This window comes from Triticum aestivum, chromosome 2A (genome assembly GCF_018294505.1).
Source record: "Triticum aestivum cultivar Chinese Spring chromosome 2A, IWGSC CS RefSeq v2.1, whole genome shotgun sequence".
Classification (NCBI taxonomy): Eukaryota; Viridiplantae; Streptophyta; class Magnoliopsida; order Poales; family Poaceae; genus Triticum; species Triticum aestivum.
Genome location: NC_057797.1, coordinates 136,239,822 through 136,255,075, shown reverse-complemented (window position 1 = coordinate 136,255,075; position 15,254 = coordinate 136,239,822). Strand labels below are relative to the sequence as shown.

The 15,254-nt window shown below is 44.4% G+C and overlaps 1 protein-coding gene across 1 annotated transcript; it reads right to left on the bottom strand.

Annotated features, from left to right (window-relative positions):
• Positions 1-1,166: 1,166 nt before the first annotated feature.
• LOC123187995 (nuclear transcription factor Y subunit B-10) lies at positions 1,167-2,349 on the bottom strand. The gene has a single exon (XM_044600023.1). It carries the CDS (start codon positions 2,109-2,111, stop codon positions 1,431-1,433), a length of 681 nt encoding a protein of 226 aa, XP_044455958.1. The 5' UTR covers positions 2,112-2,349; the 3' UTR covers positions 1,167-1,430.
• Between the last annotated feature and the right edge of the window lie 12,905 nt (positions 2,350-15,254).

The window sequence follows — 15,254 nt, the reverse complement described above, 5'->3', positions numbered from 1 at the left end:
ACAAATTGGCATGTTCCGATGCCAAAGCGCGCGCACGGCATACTTTTCCACTTCCATGTGTATCTCGCCCCCCTTTGCACCAAGCGATTCTCTCTTTTCTCGCTTTTACCACACGGCCAAGAATATCTCACCTCCGATCTCCCCAGCAACATGTGTCTCCTCGCCAAGAGCGAGCGAGTGAGTGGACAGCGACCTCAATAATGAGAAATGTCAAACAGAACCAGCCCTTTAGCACGCTTCTTCTCCTCATGCAAAGGGCAAAATCGAGGTGGCCCGGACCTCTCTGCACGGACGAAGAAGAAGAAGAAGAAGAAGAAGAAGAAGAAGAAGAAGAAGAAGAAGAAGAAGCTGCTGCCGCAGATGGTGCCAATGCACGTACCTGTCGTCCAATTAGCAGTGAGATCTTTCCCTGGCCAATGGAATCCAGCCTCACTCGCCGCTGCTCCCAAAAGGCCAGTGGAAACTTCCACCTCAGGGCAGTAAACCCCAAGTGCTATCCATCCGTCCGTCCATCCATCCTTATCTTCCTTGCCTTTTCTCCTTTATTAATTTCGCCCTTTCTTGCCGCCTGTGGCTCTGTGACTGAAAGCTAAGTGCAACTAACTGCTCACTCATCCGGATAAACAATGACGTTTTAGAGCCTGCTCAGCCTGCATAAACTTTACACTATCTAGCTAGCCTCTTTTGAATTAAATTAAATTAAATTAATTCAGGGTGGGTTGGTAACTCATCACAGGCCAGCAGTTTGTGCCTGTCGTTTAGCTGCCCGTTGATGACGTGCCATCTCACGATATTTGTTTAATGGCCTTGTTTATGCGCGGCTTGTGCCCACGTGTCAACCTTGGAGGCTGGAGGCTTTGGAAACGAAGGATTCAGATTTAGTCCCGCGTTTCCATCAGTTAACTGAAGAATGTTGGTGTTTCTTCAGTTCCCTTCAGTGTTTCATTTCCTAATACGTACAGTGTTAACCACTCTGACATCTTAGCAGTACACTAGCGCTCAGAAGACCCGGTATTCGGAATAAGTCTCCTCATCCAAGGATTATCCATGCCGACACCCCGATATTCCAAATTATCTCCACGGAAAAGTACCAATCAGGCAGTACCACTGCCCAGCCAGAGTATGTATGCGCATTCGTGTGACCACAGAACATGCTCGATCGTCAGTACTACACTGTCAAAATGCACTTGCCATTAATTTTTGTATGTAAATGCACCTTGTCAGTAGCCCATTTTACAGTAGCGGGCTAGATGCAACTAGTCGCGCTGGTGCTGCTAATTTGGAATAAAATCGACTGACTTAAACCACATTCAGAACACAAAAAAGGAGTAGTACTGTGGAGATTAACTGGCCTGGCGGCTGGCCGTTGGCAACTCCGGTTACCAGTAAAACAGACACGCCAACGAACAAGCTCGTGCAAGCAGGGTAGGTCATGCCCTGTCTTGCTTGCCGAACGGTGAGGACGACGAAGACCCGCCGCCGGCGCCGGCGTCGCCGTAGCCATACCCGCCTTGCCCTCCCGTCATCATCTGGTGGTGATGCTGCGGATGTTGGTACCCTGCCGCCGGCGGGGACCCGTACATGGGCTGCCCCATCATCATGAACATGCCGCCGCCGCCGCCTCCCCCTGCCCCGGGGCCGCCGTACATGCCGCCGTAGCCGCCGGCCTCACCGCCTCCGCCATTGTTCCTTGGCGTCGACTCCCTCTGCTGCGAGCCGGAGCCGCCGGGGGAGGGTAACGCGCCAACGCCGCCGGCGCCGACGGCCTTCTCGCCCTCCAGCTCGCGGAACTTGTGCAGGTAGAGCTTGAGCGGCTCCATGTAGTCCTCGAAGCCGAGCGTGGTCATGGCCCACAGCAGGTCGTCGCCGTTGATGGTCTTGCGCTTCTCGCGCTGGCACTTGTCGGAGGCCTCGCCGGTGATGAAGGAGATGAACTCGGACACGCACTCCTGCACCGTCTCCTTGGCGTCCTTCGAGATCTTGGCGTTGGCCGGCAGCGCCTTCTTCATGATCCGGCTCACGTTCGCGATCGGCAGGAACCTGTCCTGCTCCTTGGGCGACGAGAAGTCCGCGTTGCTCGGCCCGCCGGAGTCGTTGTCGGAGTCCGGCATCGCCGCCCGCCGAAATTAGCCAAGAAACAGAGCAACTCCTCCCTTCTCCGGTCAACTCTAAAGCCGATCAAACGACCCAGCTCCGAATCAGCGGCTCCAAGAACAGGAGTGGAAGCGCGTCAATCGCAGGTGGAACCGGCGGGGCGGCGAGAATTTGTAGGAACCGGCGGGAGGAGGGGGTTGGCCTCCGCTAGTGGCGAGTGAGGTGGGAGGCGAGGGGGTTTGAGACTTTGACGAGGGGGAGTGGAGAGTGGCAGGGCCCGTCGGACGGATCGTGGGGATAAGAACGCATCGAGGGGGTGACGTGGCGAGACGTGGGCCGTTTGTTTGTCGATAAGTATTGCTGGGCCGGCGCCCGCGATGCCGTCCGCAGGTGCCACGCTGGCGGCATCCGGGGGAATTCGGTGCATCGATCGGCGCGGGTGGTCCATGCAGCGGGGCGGAGGTCTGCCACGTCGGGTGCCTACGTGGAGCAGCTGGGTCTGACGTGGCCACCTCCCGTTGGTCGGCGTAAGAATCTTGCTGTCACTTGCCTCCATTATTTGGGCATGCACCTACTCGCCTTTTGAGCGGCATCCCAATCAAAGTTAATGACAAGATCCTCCATAATGCAATCAAGTGGCATAGCGTACGCTCAAGTTCTATCAGCAAATATCTATGAGATCATGAGAAATGGGCCTATTGATGATACAACGATCTCATGCTCTCCGACTCAAACATTTGGTACGACGTTGATGAGAGGTCCTTGAAAAAACGTTGACAAGAGACCGCACATATTTCATTTCGTCCAATCATTTGCTTTGTTTTTATTAATTTTAGGCCTCTCGAGGTATTTACCGCACCACAAACGAAAGAAGAATTGTGAATACCTTTGAGAGATCGAGCTCACGTATATTGAGATTAACGAAGTCGTCGCAAACCATGTCGCAGTCGACAAATACATCATATCACTGAAAGAATACTGCTGAAAAGTCAAATTCAACAAATATACAAGCATTCATATCAAATCTAAAACTTAAACCCAGATTGATTGATTACATCATTAGAAATCTAACCATCTATACTAAGCTTAGCTTGTGAACTATGAATACTTGGAGAGTCTCACTGTCTAATCCAATACAATAAGACACATTTTACGCGAATTGAAGATGTCTCCGTCAAAAATTATACCACGTCACGACATGCCACCTAGCAAGCATAGATCCGATATAAAAACACAATAGCTTTTCGCCACTATGCACCAACAACTTTGAAAAGAAGTGCTTTTTGAGTGATGCAAAAGCTTGCTGACCACGTTGCTACACAGGGCAACCAAGTCAAGCCTTTGTACCCATTGACAAGTGGCATCAAATCTAGTGCCCTTCCAAGTGCCATACTTTTTCAATGCCGCTGTTTTACTTCTCTTGCAAGCTAGTGTTAGTGCTTACGCATAAACCACTACCCTTCCGGTGGAATTTTTTTAAATCCATCTTATTTATCGGAAATCCTCTTTGGTGCCCGAGCACCATGTAGCTCGGAATCACGGCCATCACATTGGCTCGTGATTTTTGCCCTGTGCGCGTCTCATCGAAGTATATGGACCGTATTCCCACCATAGCAGGTCGGTAAGAGACATAAATGGCACGGGTTGAGGTGTCCAACTGATGGGCTAGAAAAGATGCTGGACAGGGGTTTGTTCAGTCTTGACTAATTTATGTCTATCTAATTTATTAGTGCGTACTTAGCGAGAATGGACGTTTGGCTCTTGGCCTTCATAGAGGCCTTTAAAAAAAATCAAATTTCAAACTTTTTGGTTTCAAAAAAGTCTGAAAAAGTTTGTGCAAGTAAACAAGGATGTTATGTGTATGTATGTAAAATTTCAAGATGAAATACGTTGAAATGCGACCTGTACAAAAAAGATAAATTCATGCTTGCGAGGATGAATAGTATCATGTGTTAAAAATCCCCAGATTTGTCTTTTTTTGCATAGCCCTCATTTCAACGTATTTTGACCTGAAAATTTACACACATGTGTGTTCTGCCTCCATGTATATCTGTATTTCAGAATTTTTTAAAACATAGAAAATATGAAAATTGACGAAATTTAATTTTTTCAAAATCGAGCTCCGCCTCCAAAGGCAATATCCTGTACTTAGCATGATGTCAACTGCATAAACCTTCAATGTTATGAATATTAATGTAATCAAGGGCATAGATCTTCCTGACACTATTTACTAATGTTCTGCCCATGATTTTTAGTAATTGATAGGATTTTTTTTACTAAAGCAACTAGGGCTGTTATATATTCTCCAGATGAAGACATTCTTATCGGTCAGTTTGGCAATCAAAAAGTACACTTCACTTCAATGTCCTCCATGATTCAAATGATAACACCACAAATTGACCCCAGTAAATCAAAATGGGCACATTATGAAATTTCAAAATTAATACGGAGCTTTTTTTTCACGATTAAGTACCACATCATGGCATATTGCCCCAAACAAATTATCTGGCCATGCATGAAATGAAGGACAACCAAAGATCCGTATAAGCAAACTTAGAAAAAAAAACAATGTTCAATCACTGCATAGAAAAAGAAAAGAAAAGAAAATGAATTTCAAAAGAAAACATATGTAAAGAAAATGGGAAAACAAGGAATGATGAAAAATAATGAAAAAAACTAACAAAGAGAAAAGAAGCCTTCCTAGTGTTTTGAGCCACCAGAAAAAAAAAGTTCAGTGTTTCCACCATCGTACTTAATCATCATTCTTTTAAGCAATAATGCTACAGTTATACGCAAATATTTATAGATTGGAATTATGGGCTGATGTGAAATGATGGGGTTGGCCGGTTGAAAATCACAAAGGACACATCAAGAAAAATCAGGGGAGGAGATAGGATTACCAGAGAGACCGCCCCGTAAACCATCATCAATAAACATTTGCCTGTCGGTGTAGTAATTTTTTTTCTTTATGGGGCTGTGTCTTTTTTAGTGAATTTCAGGAACATACTTAATTATCTCTTAATGCGCAAAAATAGTTAATTATCTCTTTTTAGAGCCGTAGTTTTCTTTTCTTGAGAATTTATTTAGAGCCGTTGTTAACTGTTCTGCATGTATTACATGGGCCCATACTAAGAAATAGGTGCGCAACAGTTGACTGCCAACCATCCACCTGGGCCACTTCAAAACCAAAGCAAATATTCGCACATCTGTTCACGTGATGAGCCTGGGCCAGCTGCATACAACAACACTGTTGAAACTCGATGTATTCAAGTCCGTATTGTCTGGCTAAATAAATTTGGCCCAGATCCCCATGCTCCACCGAACGATTGGGATACCGAGCGCCATGTCGCTCATGACCCAAAACGCCGTACTCCTTATTTATAGGCTTTTTAATGTATTTTAAGTTCTCTATAAAAGTTGTGAGTAGGGAGATGGTGGGAATTGAGGTTTGCATTCTTTTTCTCAAATTACTTGAGTATCGAATTGAATTGATTAGCCAGAGAGCCAAGACATCTTTAGGTAAAGACCCAAACAATTCAATAAGAAAGTATGACTAGAGTGTAATGCCATGTCGTATCTCCCAAATGGCTTGCCCACCTCCATATTTAGGCAGCATGCGTTTCTATCACAATATTTGTTCCGCTCATTGAAGTCAGGGCCAGTTCAATCATATAGCTAACGCAAAGTTGTGCTATTATTTCAAAGCATAATTCTCCACTTCTATCTTTTATAAAATGTTTGAAAGAGATACATATGAGCGAATATAACCATTTTTTTGACTGAATACCCATATAATCATTTACCAAGTGTATTATCCTCTTATATATCCATGCTTAGATAACGGGGGAATAAGGATGCAAACGGATCGGATCGGACTGGATCGGACAATGCTTTTCCCATATCCTTGACCATATTTCTTTGTCAGATTTAAAGCAGAGCGGATAATAACTGGATGCAGATCAAATGCATATTTTATCGGATTACGGATTCAGAGCAAAATCAGAGCGGACTTAGATCAGACACGTACGATTACAATGGGACATGATTTTAATTCTACTGTGCAAACAAAATGAACAAATTTATATTCAGCTGCATAATATTAGAGAGTGAACAAGCATTTAAAGTCATAACTCTCACCAATACAACAACAATTTATATGCGATGATTGTAGTTAGTGGGCTAATTGGATATTTGGGCTTGTCAATTGGATTAATTTATTAGGTAATTCTATTTGATTACCTCTGGTAATCCGCAAAAAACACCGGATAATCCACAACCGTCGAATATTACCGCTACCATATCCGCTAGATATCATGTTGACCAGATCCGTATCCGCATCCATATCCAGCGGATTCATGCAACATATTCTTAGAAACGGATGCGGGTGCAAAACCGAAATGAAAATTATCCGTAGAATTTACATCCCTACTAGGGAAAGACTAGAGTACAAGCAACTGCTCGGGTGCAAAAAAATGGAAAAATAAATGCAGGCCATCAGATCTCTGACATCTCGATGCTTTTCTCAATTGTATGATTGGGATGGCATATGGACTGACCACATGGAATCTGGTGGAGGGATTTGTTTTGCATATACCTATCTATTCGTTAGCAGGGATTTCATGAAATGATTATATCCTTCCACTATCTTTTGAGCAGCCAATCTAGATCATTCATCGAAGACACAACGTCCAACATTGATTTTTTTCTATATTTGCACCCTAAGCTCAACTTCAATTGTAGACTTCCCCACAAAACTCTCGTGATGTAGGTGGTCATCATGTCGTTTCTCCGAGGATCTGAGACACATACACTCCCAAACATGTATATACACTCACCCATATAAGGGCATCTCTATATGATCCCTTATAGTTTAGCCCCTTATATGCCTCCTTAAACTTTACCCCTTTATTTCAGGAGTTAAAAAATGTGGTTCCTAGCCAAACTCTTAAAATTAAATACCTAAAACTTTTTTCACACAAATTTGAACATAGATAACACAGTTTGATTCAAACTAAATTGCATAATACGGATATAACATAGATAACACAATTTGATTCGAACTACATTGCATAACACAGATTTAAACTAGTCGATTTGAACGAAATAAAACTAAAAAAACTAATCTAGGCATCGGCTTCGGAGCCAGAGTCTTTTTTCGGCCAGGATCTTCTCCCAATTCATGTTGCCTAGGCCGGATGAAAGGATCGATATAGTTGACTAGAGGGGGGGGGGGTGAATAGGCAACTAACAATTTTAGCTTTTCTTTACCAATTTAAACTTTGCATCAAAGTAGGTTGTCTAGATATGCAACTAGGTGAGCAACCTATATGATGCAACAACAATAAGTACACAAACAAGCAAGAGAAACAACACAAAAGTTTGCACAAGTAAAGGCACGAGATAACCAAGAGTGGAGCCGGTGAAGACGAGGATGTGTTACCGAAGTTCCTTCCTTTTGAGGGGAAGTACGTCTCCGTTGGAGTGGTGTGGAGGCACAATGCTCCCCAAAAAGCCACTAGGGCCACCGTATTCTCCTCACGCCCTCACACAATGCGAGATGCCATGATTCCACTATTGGTGCCCTTGGAGGCGGCGACCAGACCTTTACAAACAAGGTTGGGGCTCTCTCCACAACCGAATTGGAGGCTCCCAACGAAACCACGGAGCTTCACCACAATGGAATATGGCTCCAAGGTGACCTCAACCATCTAGGGTGCTCAAACACCCAAGAGTAACAAGATCAGCAAGGAATGAGTGGGGGAAATGAAATTTCTCTTGGTGGAAGTGTAGATCTGGGCCTTCTCAACCAATCCCTAGACAATCAACAAGTTTGATTGGCTAGGGAGAGAGATCGGGCGAAAATGAGCTTTGGAGTAACAATGGAGCTTGGGGAAAACGAGGTCAGTCAACTTAGAGAAGAAGACCTCCTTTTATAAGGGGGAGACAATCCAACGGTTACCCCCGCTCAGCCCCGCACAGGGCGGTACTACCACTGGGGGGGGGGTACTACCGCTGTGGCCAGCGGTACTACCGTTCCACCTCGCGGTACTGCCGCACAGTGAGAAGTGAGCGAGAAGCAGAGCAGGGCCTGGACCCAGGGTGGTACTACCGTGGTGATAAGGGCGGTAATATCGCCTATGAGCGGTACTACCGCCTCTACTGCCGCAGCTAGTGCCGCAAAACCTGACACGAGAGGAGAACCCTCGAATCGAGGCGGTAGGAGCACGGAGCCGCAGCGGTACTACGGCTGAGAGCTCCAAGCAGTACTACCACTGTGGAGCGATACTACCGCTTTGTAGCTCTTGAGCGGTACTACCGCTGGGACCAGATCTCGTGAGAGGACCGCAAGGGAGCCTTCAACGAAGGGGAAAAACTCAGAGGGTGCAAAGGGGATGTGTACGTGTTGATTACACCCTAGCCTAACCAATGCGGATCCCCTCTTGATAGTACGATGATTCTTACGACACAAGACCACCAAAACTGAATCGAAAGGGCTACACCGTCTTTGCTTCAAACTCTGAGGGGAGGGAATCATCTCGCCAAAGGATGAATCTCTGAAATACTCAACGCACATGATTAGTCCGCAAATATGTTGTCATCAATCACCAAAACTACTTAGAGAGAAACATGCCTTAACAATCTCCCCCTTTTTGGTGGATTGATGACAACACGGGATTTGCACAAGAAGGTAAGACAAGAAAGTAGCACTACTAGGGAAAACCTTATACACAGAATCTTAGCAGCAGCGCGGTCTAAAAATAGACGCTACTGCTAATTAGCAGTAGCGAGTTTCCGAAAACCGCGCTACTAATAGCACGGTAGCAGCAGTGGTCTAGGTGAAACAAGCGCTACTACTATAATTGCCACGGCGTTGCCCCCAGGCTAGATATTGTAGTAGCGCCCTTCCGAGGACGCGCTACTGCTAAAGTACTTAGTAGCAACGTTTTTCTTCAAAACACGCTACCGCTAAGTATTGCACCTAATTAAGTTTAATCCCATACTGCCAAGCGAACAAGGTGTTTACCACCTTAAATATGTTACTTCTCAAACTATCTCGAGCACTTGGTCTTCATTGAACTATATGTGTAGGATTTGTGGCTGCAATATGAATCTTCACCTGTGCCTATATAGGTACTGTGAGGATTCATGTTGACTATTTAGATTCTACCCAAAAAGATTAATGATGACCAATGTATATTTTTGAAGTTTTTATATGCTTAGACTTAGCAATAGCGTTTTTTCAGGGCAAAGCGCTACTTATATTATAAAACAGAATGGAATAGCTGTAGCGCATTTCGCTTGACATGCTATAGCTAACTTAGCATAGCGCGTTCCGGCAAAACGCGCTGCTGCTAGTTTGACTTAACCACCGGCTGCGCGGGCTCAAAATTTCGCTAAGTCCTTCCCCTCCACTTCCCCCTCTCCCCCATCTGCTCCATCGTCATCGTCGCCCTGCTGCTGTCGACCTCGCCGCCGCCGCCCTCAACCTCACCACCGCCGCCTCTCGCCGCACACCCTCGACGCCGTCCCCGACCCTGACCTCAACGCCGCCCCTGACCTCGACGCCGCCCCCGACCCCGACATCGACACCGCCCTCCGCCGCGCGCCCAAGCCCCGACCCCGTCCTTGACGCCGCCTGCCCCTCGCTCGCCGCAGTCACCATAAGGCTCTGCCTCTCCTCTCCCCTACCCTCCTCTCTCTCTCTCTCTACTAGGGCAATTCATATATGTGTTGATGCTGTGTTGATGTTCATATGAACCCTAGGTGTTCATATGAACCCTAGATTTGTTTAGGGCAGTAGGCATTTTTTAGCATTTAGGAAAAATGATTAACAATTTTTTTAGGAAATTAGCTAGGGCAAATTTTTATGAAAATGCCTAAACAGTAATTTCATTCAAAAAACAAAAAACAGAATTGTTTTTCTTTCAAAAACTTGGTTAAACTAATTGTTGCTATGTAAACAAAAAATAAGATTGTTGTTATATGATATATGTCATTGATGTTCATTTGCATATTCCATTATTGAAGTGGTTCGATTGTGCCCAAGTTGCTTTGTTGTTTCCAGGGAATGAAGTCGAGTGGCCTATGTTTTGCCGGAATGTTGATTCATTTCCGTTCCGGCAAATTTCAGGTTCTCGATTTGTCCACTTTTTAGTAAAAGTCATGCCGAATTTTTTTGTGAATTTTGGCATGGCTTGTGCTACAAACTAGGACATATCGAGTGCCCGGGATTTGCCGCACCGGGAAGGAGTCAACATTCCTGCAAAAGCATAGGCCTTTTTTATGTCATTATTCATTTTATTAGGTATAGAATTAATTGACTAGATTTAATTGTAAGAACTAGTTGAGTTAATAGAACTAGTTGAACATGTCACATTTGTTGTTATTTTTTTAGTTAAAGCAACTTTTCCCGCATCGACGTCGACGATGCCTATCCCACATCCTCGTCGTCGAGTCGGCGGAGGACACACGCGTCACCAGATGGGCCATGTCTGGGACTGGGCTCCGCCGGGGTGGTACTGGGAGGCGCTACCTATCGGGGGCGCAGGTTGGTGAGGAGCCAGCCTGTCGTTGACCCGAACCTTCTTTGGTGGCGGTCGCGTGGGCTAGTGACGGTCCAGAGGCTCGAGGACCCCGCGGAGGTGGTGCGTCACCGTGTCAGTGAGGAGGACGCGCACGTCCGTCGCTACTAGTTTGCATTGGAGCACATGTTCTCCAATACCTGGCAGGTTCTTCAGGGATCTCACTAGAGCTATGATCCTGTGATGGTTCCTTCTCTTTGGGTGCCCACCGCCCGCGCCGATACCCATCGTGCGCTAGGGTTTTAGTTGTATTAGTGATGTTATATGTATGATACTATTCGAGATGTATTAGTGATAATATTCGACGATGTACGGACGCATGAGATGATTTACTTTTGCTTATTGAATGCATGCTAATTTGAATACTTATTTATTTTATGATTTGGTTTTGCTTATTGAATGCTCATATAAATATGAGCCCTATAAGATATTTTGAGTATCCTGGTAGTTGTCTTCGTTCGATTTTCAATTGATGTTTCAACTATGAACATAGGAAATGTCTGACAACGAAAAGGATTTTGGTATTTGCAAATACTGCGAAGACGAGCGCGGCCTGTGCGACGGAATCTTCCTAGATGATGATAGGCGCTTCAGCATCAAGCTGGACGTGAACTTCGAAGTGGATATAGTAAGTCACAACGACAAATCTTTTTTCGTAATTAAGCATGACATCTGATTCATTTGCTTCAACTTATAATTTAATTTTTTTACTATTCTACTAGCGTATCCCTTGCCATGCAAGAGTTTTTGTCTTGGATAAGATAGGTTTCAGTCGTACTATGGAGGTAAAGAAAGTTTACTTGAAGACCGAGCATGGTTGTATTTTCCACGCAAAATTATACAACACAGACGACTACACCTATTTTGGATGCAAAACTTGGCGAGCACTATGCAAGACTTATGCATTTGAGCCCGATATGGTTATCACCTTTGATATTCGTCCGGAAGATGATATTGAAGGTAATATCGACATCTGGGTGGATGTGCAGATGCCTCCAGTTATACCATTATGTGAGTTTCTCAACCATATTTATGTCTTTGATATTGTTTATTCAAAAATAGTTGACAACTAATTTCTATTGTCAGCTTATTTCCGTTCAAGCAAACATGTCCAGCGCTTGGTAGACAGGACCTACTACTGTCCCGGGGCTGAACTAAACTACGAGGAGCTAAGTCATTATGTTTCATGGCTTGAAGATCTTGATACTGTCAAGACAAATTTTCTTCCTGCAGTTAGAAATGTTAGTACTGAAAACGTGCGACCAATAGTGTTCGTAATAAACTACGGTCACATCTATTTAGGAAAGATGGTAAGATTTTTACTATTTGTCCTTAGTGCATCTTTTGCATACATTATTTTTTAAGCTAAACTTCATTGCTAAGTATGTTACTATACAATGTTATTCAACAGGGACTCCCGATGAATGTTGTTCCTCATGGGATCGAGACTAAAGGTACCATGAGTATTGTTAGCTTACGGCCAAGATATCCTACAATGCACTTTAGTGCATTCAGGATTTCTAATAGCGAGCAATGCTTAATAGTGAAAGATTGGACCCAATTTGTGATGGAGGAGCGCAGAGAAGTACTAGGGGGCAGCAATCAGAAGCGCAACCCACGATTAGGAGACAGGTTCATCTGCATGCTCCAACTTGATGAAGGAGGAGAGCTACACACGTTTTATGTTATTTTACCTGAGAGAGAGCAGCAGGAGTGATTAGCTAGCTAGAAATGAGTTTGAAGATGATGATGTGCTACACTATGACTATGATGATTAAATAGCTAGTGTTGGTGGTAATGACTATGATGATTATTATTAGCTAGTGTTGGTGGTGATTAGATAGCTACCACATCTAGTGTTGGTGGTGATTAGCTAGCTAGAATGAGTTTGATCGGATGATGATGTGCTACACTATGACTATGGTGATTAAATAAATACTGTTGGTGGTAATGACTATGATGATGATTAAATAGCCTATGTTGGCGGATTAGATTCAAGTGGAGGCAACATGTGATGCACATCGAAAGCACTACTAGTCCAAACTAGATCAAGTTTGGATTAGTAGTATACTTTTGACATGCACCACATATTGCCTCCACTTGAACCTAATCCACCTTCATTTGACACACTGTTATGGACATAATAATATAAACCTTATAATTGGTATTGTACCAAAATTTGTATAACGACGTATAAGTACACTAAAAATAAAAAATGAAAAAAAGAATACTAGTAGCGATGGATAGTAAACATGCTGCAACTAGCTAGATTAGCAGCAGCGCGGGAGAGAACAAGCGTTGCCGCTATGTGTCTTAGCAGTAGCGCGTGTCGCACGCGCTACTGCTAAGTAATAGCTATAGCGCCTTATTAATTAGTAGCGCGGCAGCCCGTGCTACTACTAGGGTTTTTCCTAGTAGTGTAGATGAACCCCAGAACTACAAAATATAGACAGAGCTCCCCCTGAATGTGTGCACCTAAGAAGAGGAGACAAAGTAAAGCAAAGCACATACATTGGGATCAATGTTCCCCCTATCTTTTGTAGTCTGACAACATTAGCAACAGGTAATGGAACATATAGAACTAGGAAGCATAAGGTACTTGAAAAACTAGATAATACCATATGAAAGGGAGCATATGTCTCACACCATATGAAAGGGTACCGATTCTCACAAACAAAAACCAAACAAGCGCCAAACACGAGAAAAGAGTTTGCGAGAAAGACATGCAAGGCAAACACGCCGCGCAAACACACACTCGCAACTCAACACGACAAATCCCTAAGCTCACTCCCCCTTCGGCATCGAGACACCAAAAAGGCAAAGAGCGTTGCTCCAGGTGATAGCAAACTGAGGGGCTCCATCATCACATCCCGGCGGGATCGTCTGCACTACCATCCTTAGTCGGAAACTGCTCGGTGTCTGAATCGGTCCACGGACAGTGCTGCTGAATCCACTCCTCCTCATCAGTGATCTTACCCTCAGCACATGAGCTCCTTGTGACGACTCCTGGCCTGCTTCTCAGCTACATGAGTCATGTACTAACCATGAGACTCCATGCAGAAGAGTTTCTTCATCTTGCGCTTGAGCTTCTTCGCCCAAGAGGGCTCTGCTCCAGAAGGCTCATAGTCATCGTCATCATCAGCATCAGCCTCGGTCTCCATGTCAGCAGCTCCAGGCGGAACGCCAGAACTCGGAGCTGCGGTGCCACAATTCTTCTTCTTCCTCAGATGCTTGATCTCATGAGAACCTAGATCCCCAGTCTCCAACACCACCTTAGGATGGACACGCTCCAGGGCCTTCTCGATGAGCAACATGATAAACGGCCCATAGATAGGGCACTTTCGCTCAGAGATGGCGGAGACCAACTCAGACCACATGACATGAGAGATATCCAAAGAGTCTCCAGTGTTTTCTTCCTTCTCATGTTGACAGAAAAGAAGCATGTCCACAAGGAAAAAGTGTACCATATCCAAGTTGCCAATGCGAGGGAAGAGGGTCTCCCTGAAGATGCGATGCATAATGTATAGAAATGCAGGCAGCTTGATGTCTACTACACAACCTTCTTCTTGTAGACGTTGTTGGGCCTCCAAGTGCAGAGGTTTGTAGGACAGTAGCAAATTTCCCTCAAGTGGATGACCTAAGGTTTATCAATCCGTAGGAGGCATAGGATGAAGATGGTCTCTCTCAAGCAACCCTGCAACCAAATAACAAAGAGTCTCTTGTGTCCCCAACACACTCAATACAATGGTAAATTTTATAGGTGCACTAGTTCGGCGAAGAGATGGTGATATAAGTGCAATATGGATGGTAGATATAGGTTTTTGTAATATGAAAATTTAAAAACAGCAAGGTAACAAATGGTAAAAGTGAGCGTAAACGGTATTGCAATGCTAGGAAACAAGGCCTAGGGTTCATACTTCTTCTAGCACTTGAGCACAATTATCCTTTCCATCATACTCATGAAAGATATTAAAAAGGTGGAGCATATGAGACAAACTCAATTCCATCTTTATAATTTTCTTTTATAAACTAAACTAGTGATAAAACAAGAAACTAAAAGACTCGATTGCAAGATCTAAAGACATACCTTCAAGCGCTAATCTCCCCGGCAACGGCGCCAGAAAAGAGCTTGATGTCTACTACACAACCTTCTTCTTGTAGACGTTGTTGGGCCTCCAAGTGCAAAGGTTTGTAGGACAGTGGCAAATTTCCCTCAAGTGGATGACCTAAGGTTTATCAATCCGTAGGAGGCGTAGGATGAAGACGGTCTCTCTCAAGCAACCCTGCAACCAAATAACAAAGAGTCTCTTGTGTCCCCAACACACCCAATACAATGGTAAATTGTATAGGTGCACTAGTTCGGCGAAGAGATGGTGATACTAGTGGTATATGGATAGTAGATAATAGTTTTTTTAATCTGAAAATATAAAAACAGCAAGGTAGCAAGTGATAAAAGTGAGCGTAAACGGTATTGCAATGTGTTGAAACAAGGCCTAGGGTTCATACTTTCGCTAGTGTAAGTTCCCTCAACAATAATATCATAATTGGATCACATAACTATCCCTCAACATGCAACAA

Excerpts from the sequence above, each read along its gene's own strand:
- LOC123187995 (XM_044600023.1), bottom strand. The coding sequence starts at position 2,111 with ATGCCGGACTCCGACAACGACTCCGGCGGGCCGAGCAACGCGGACTTC.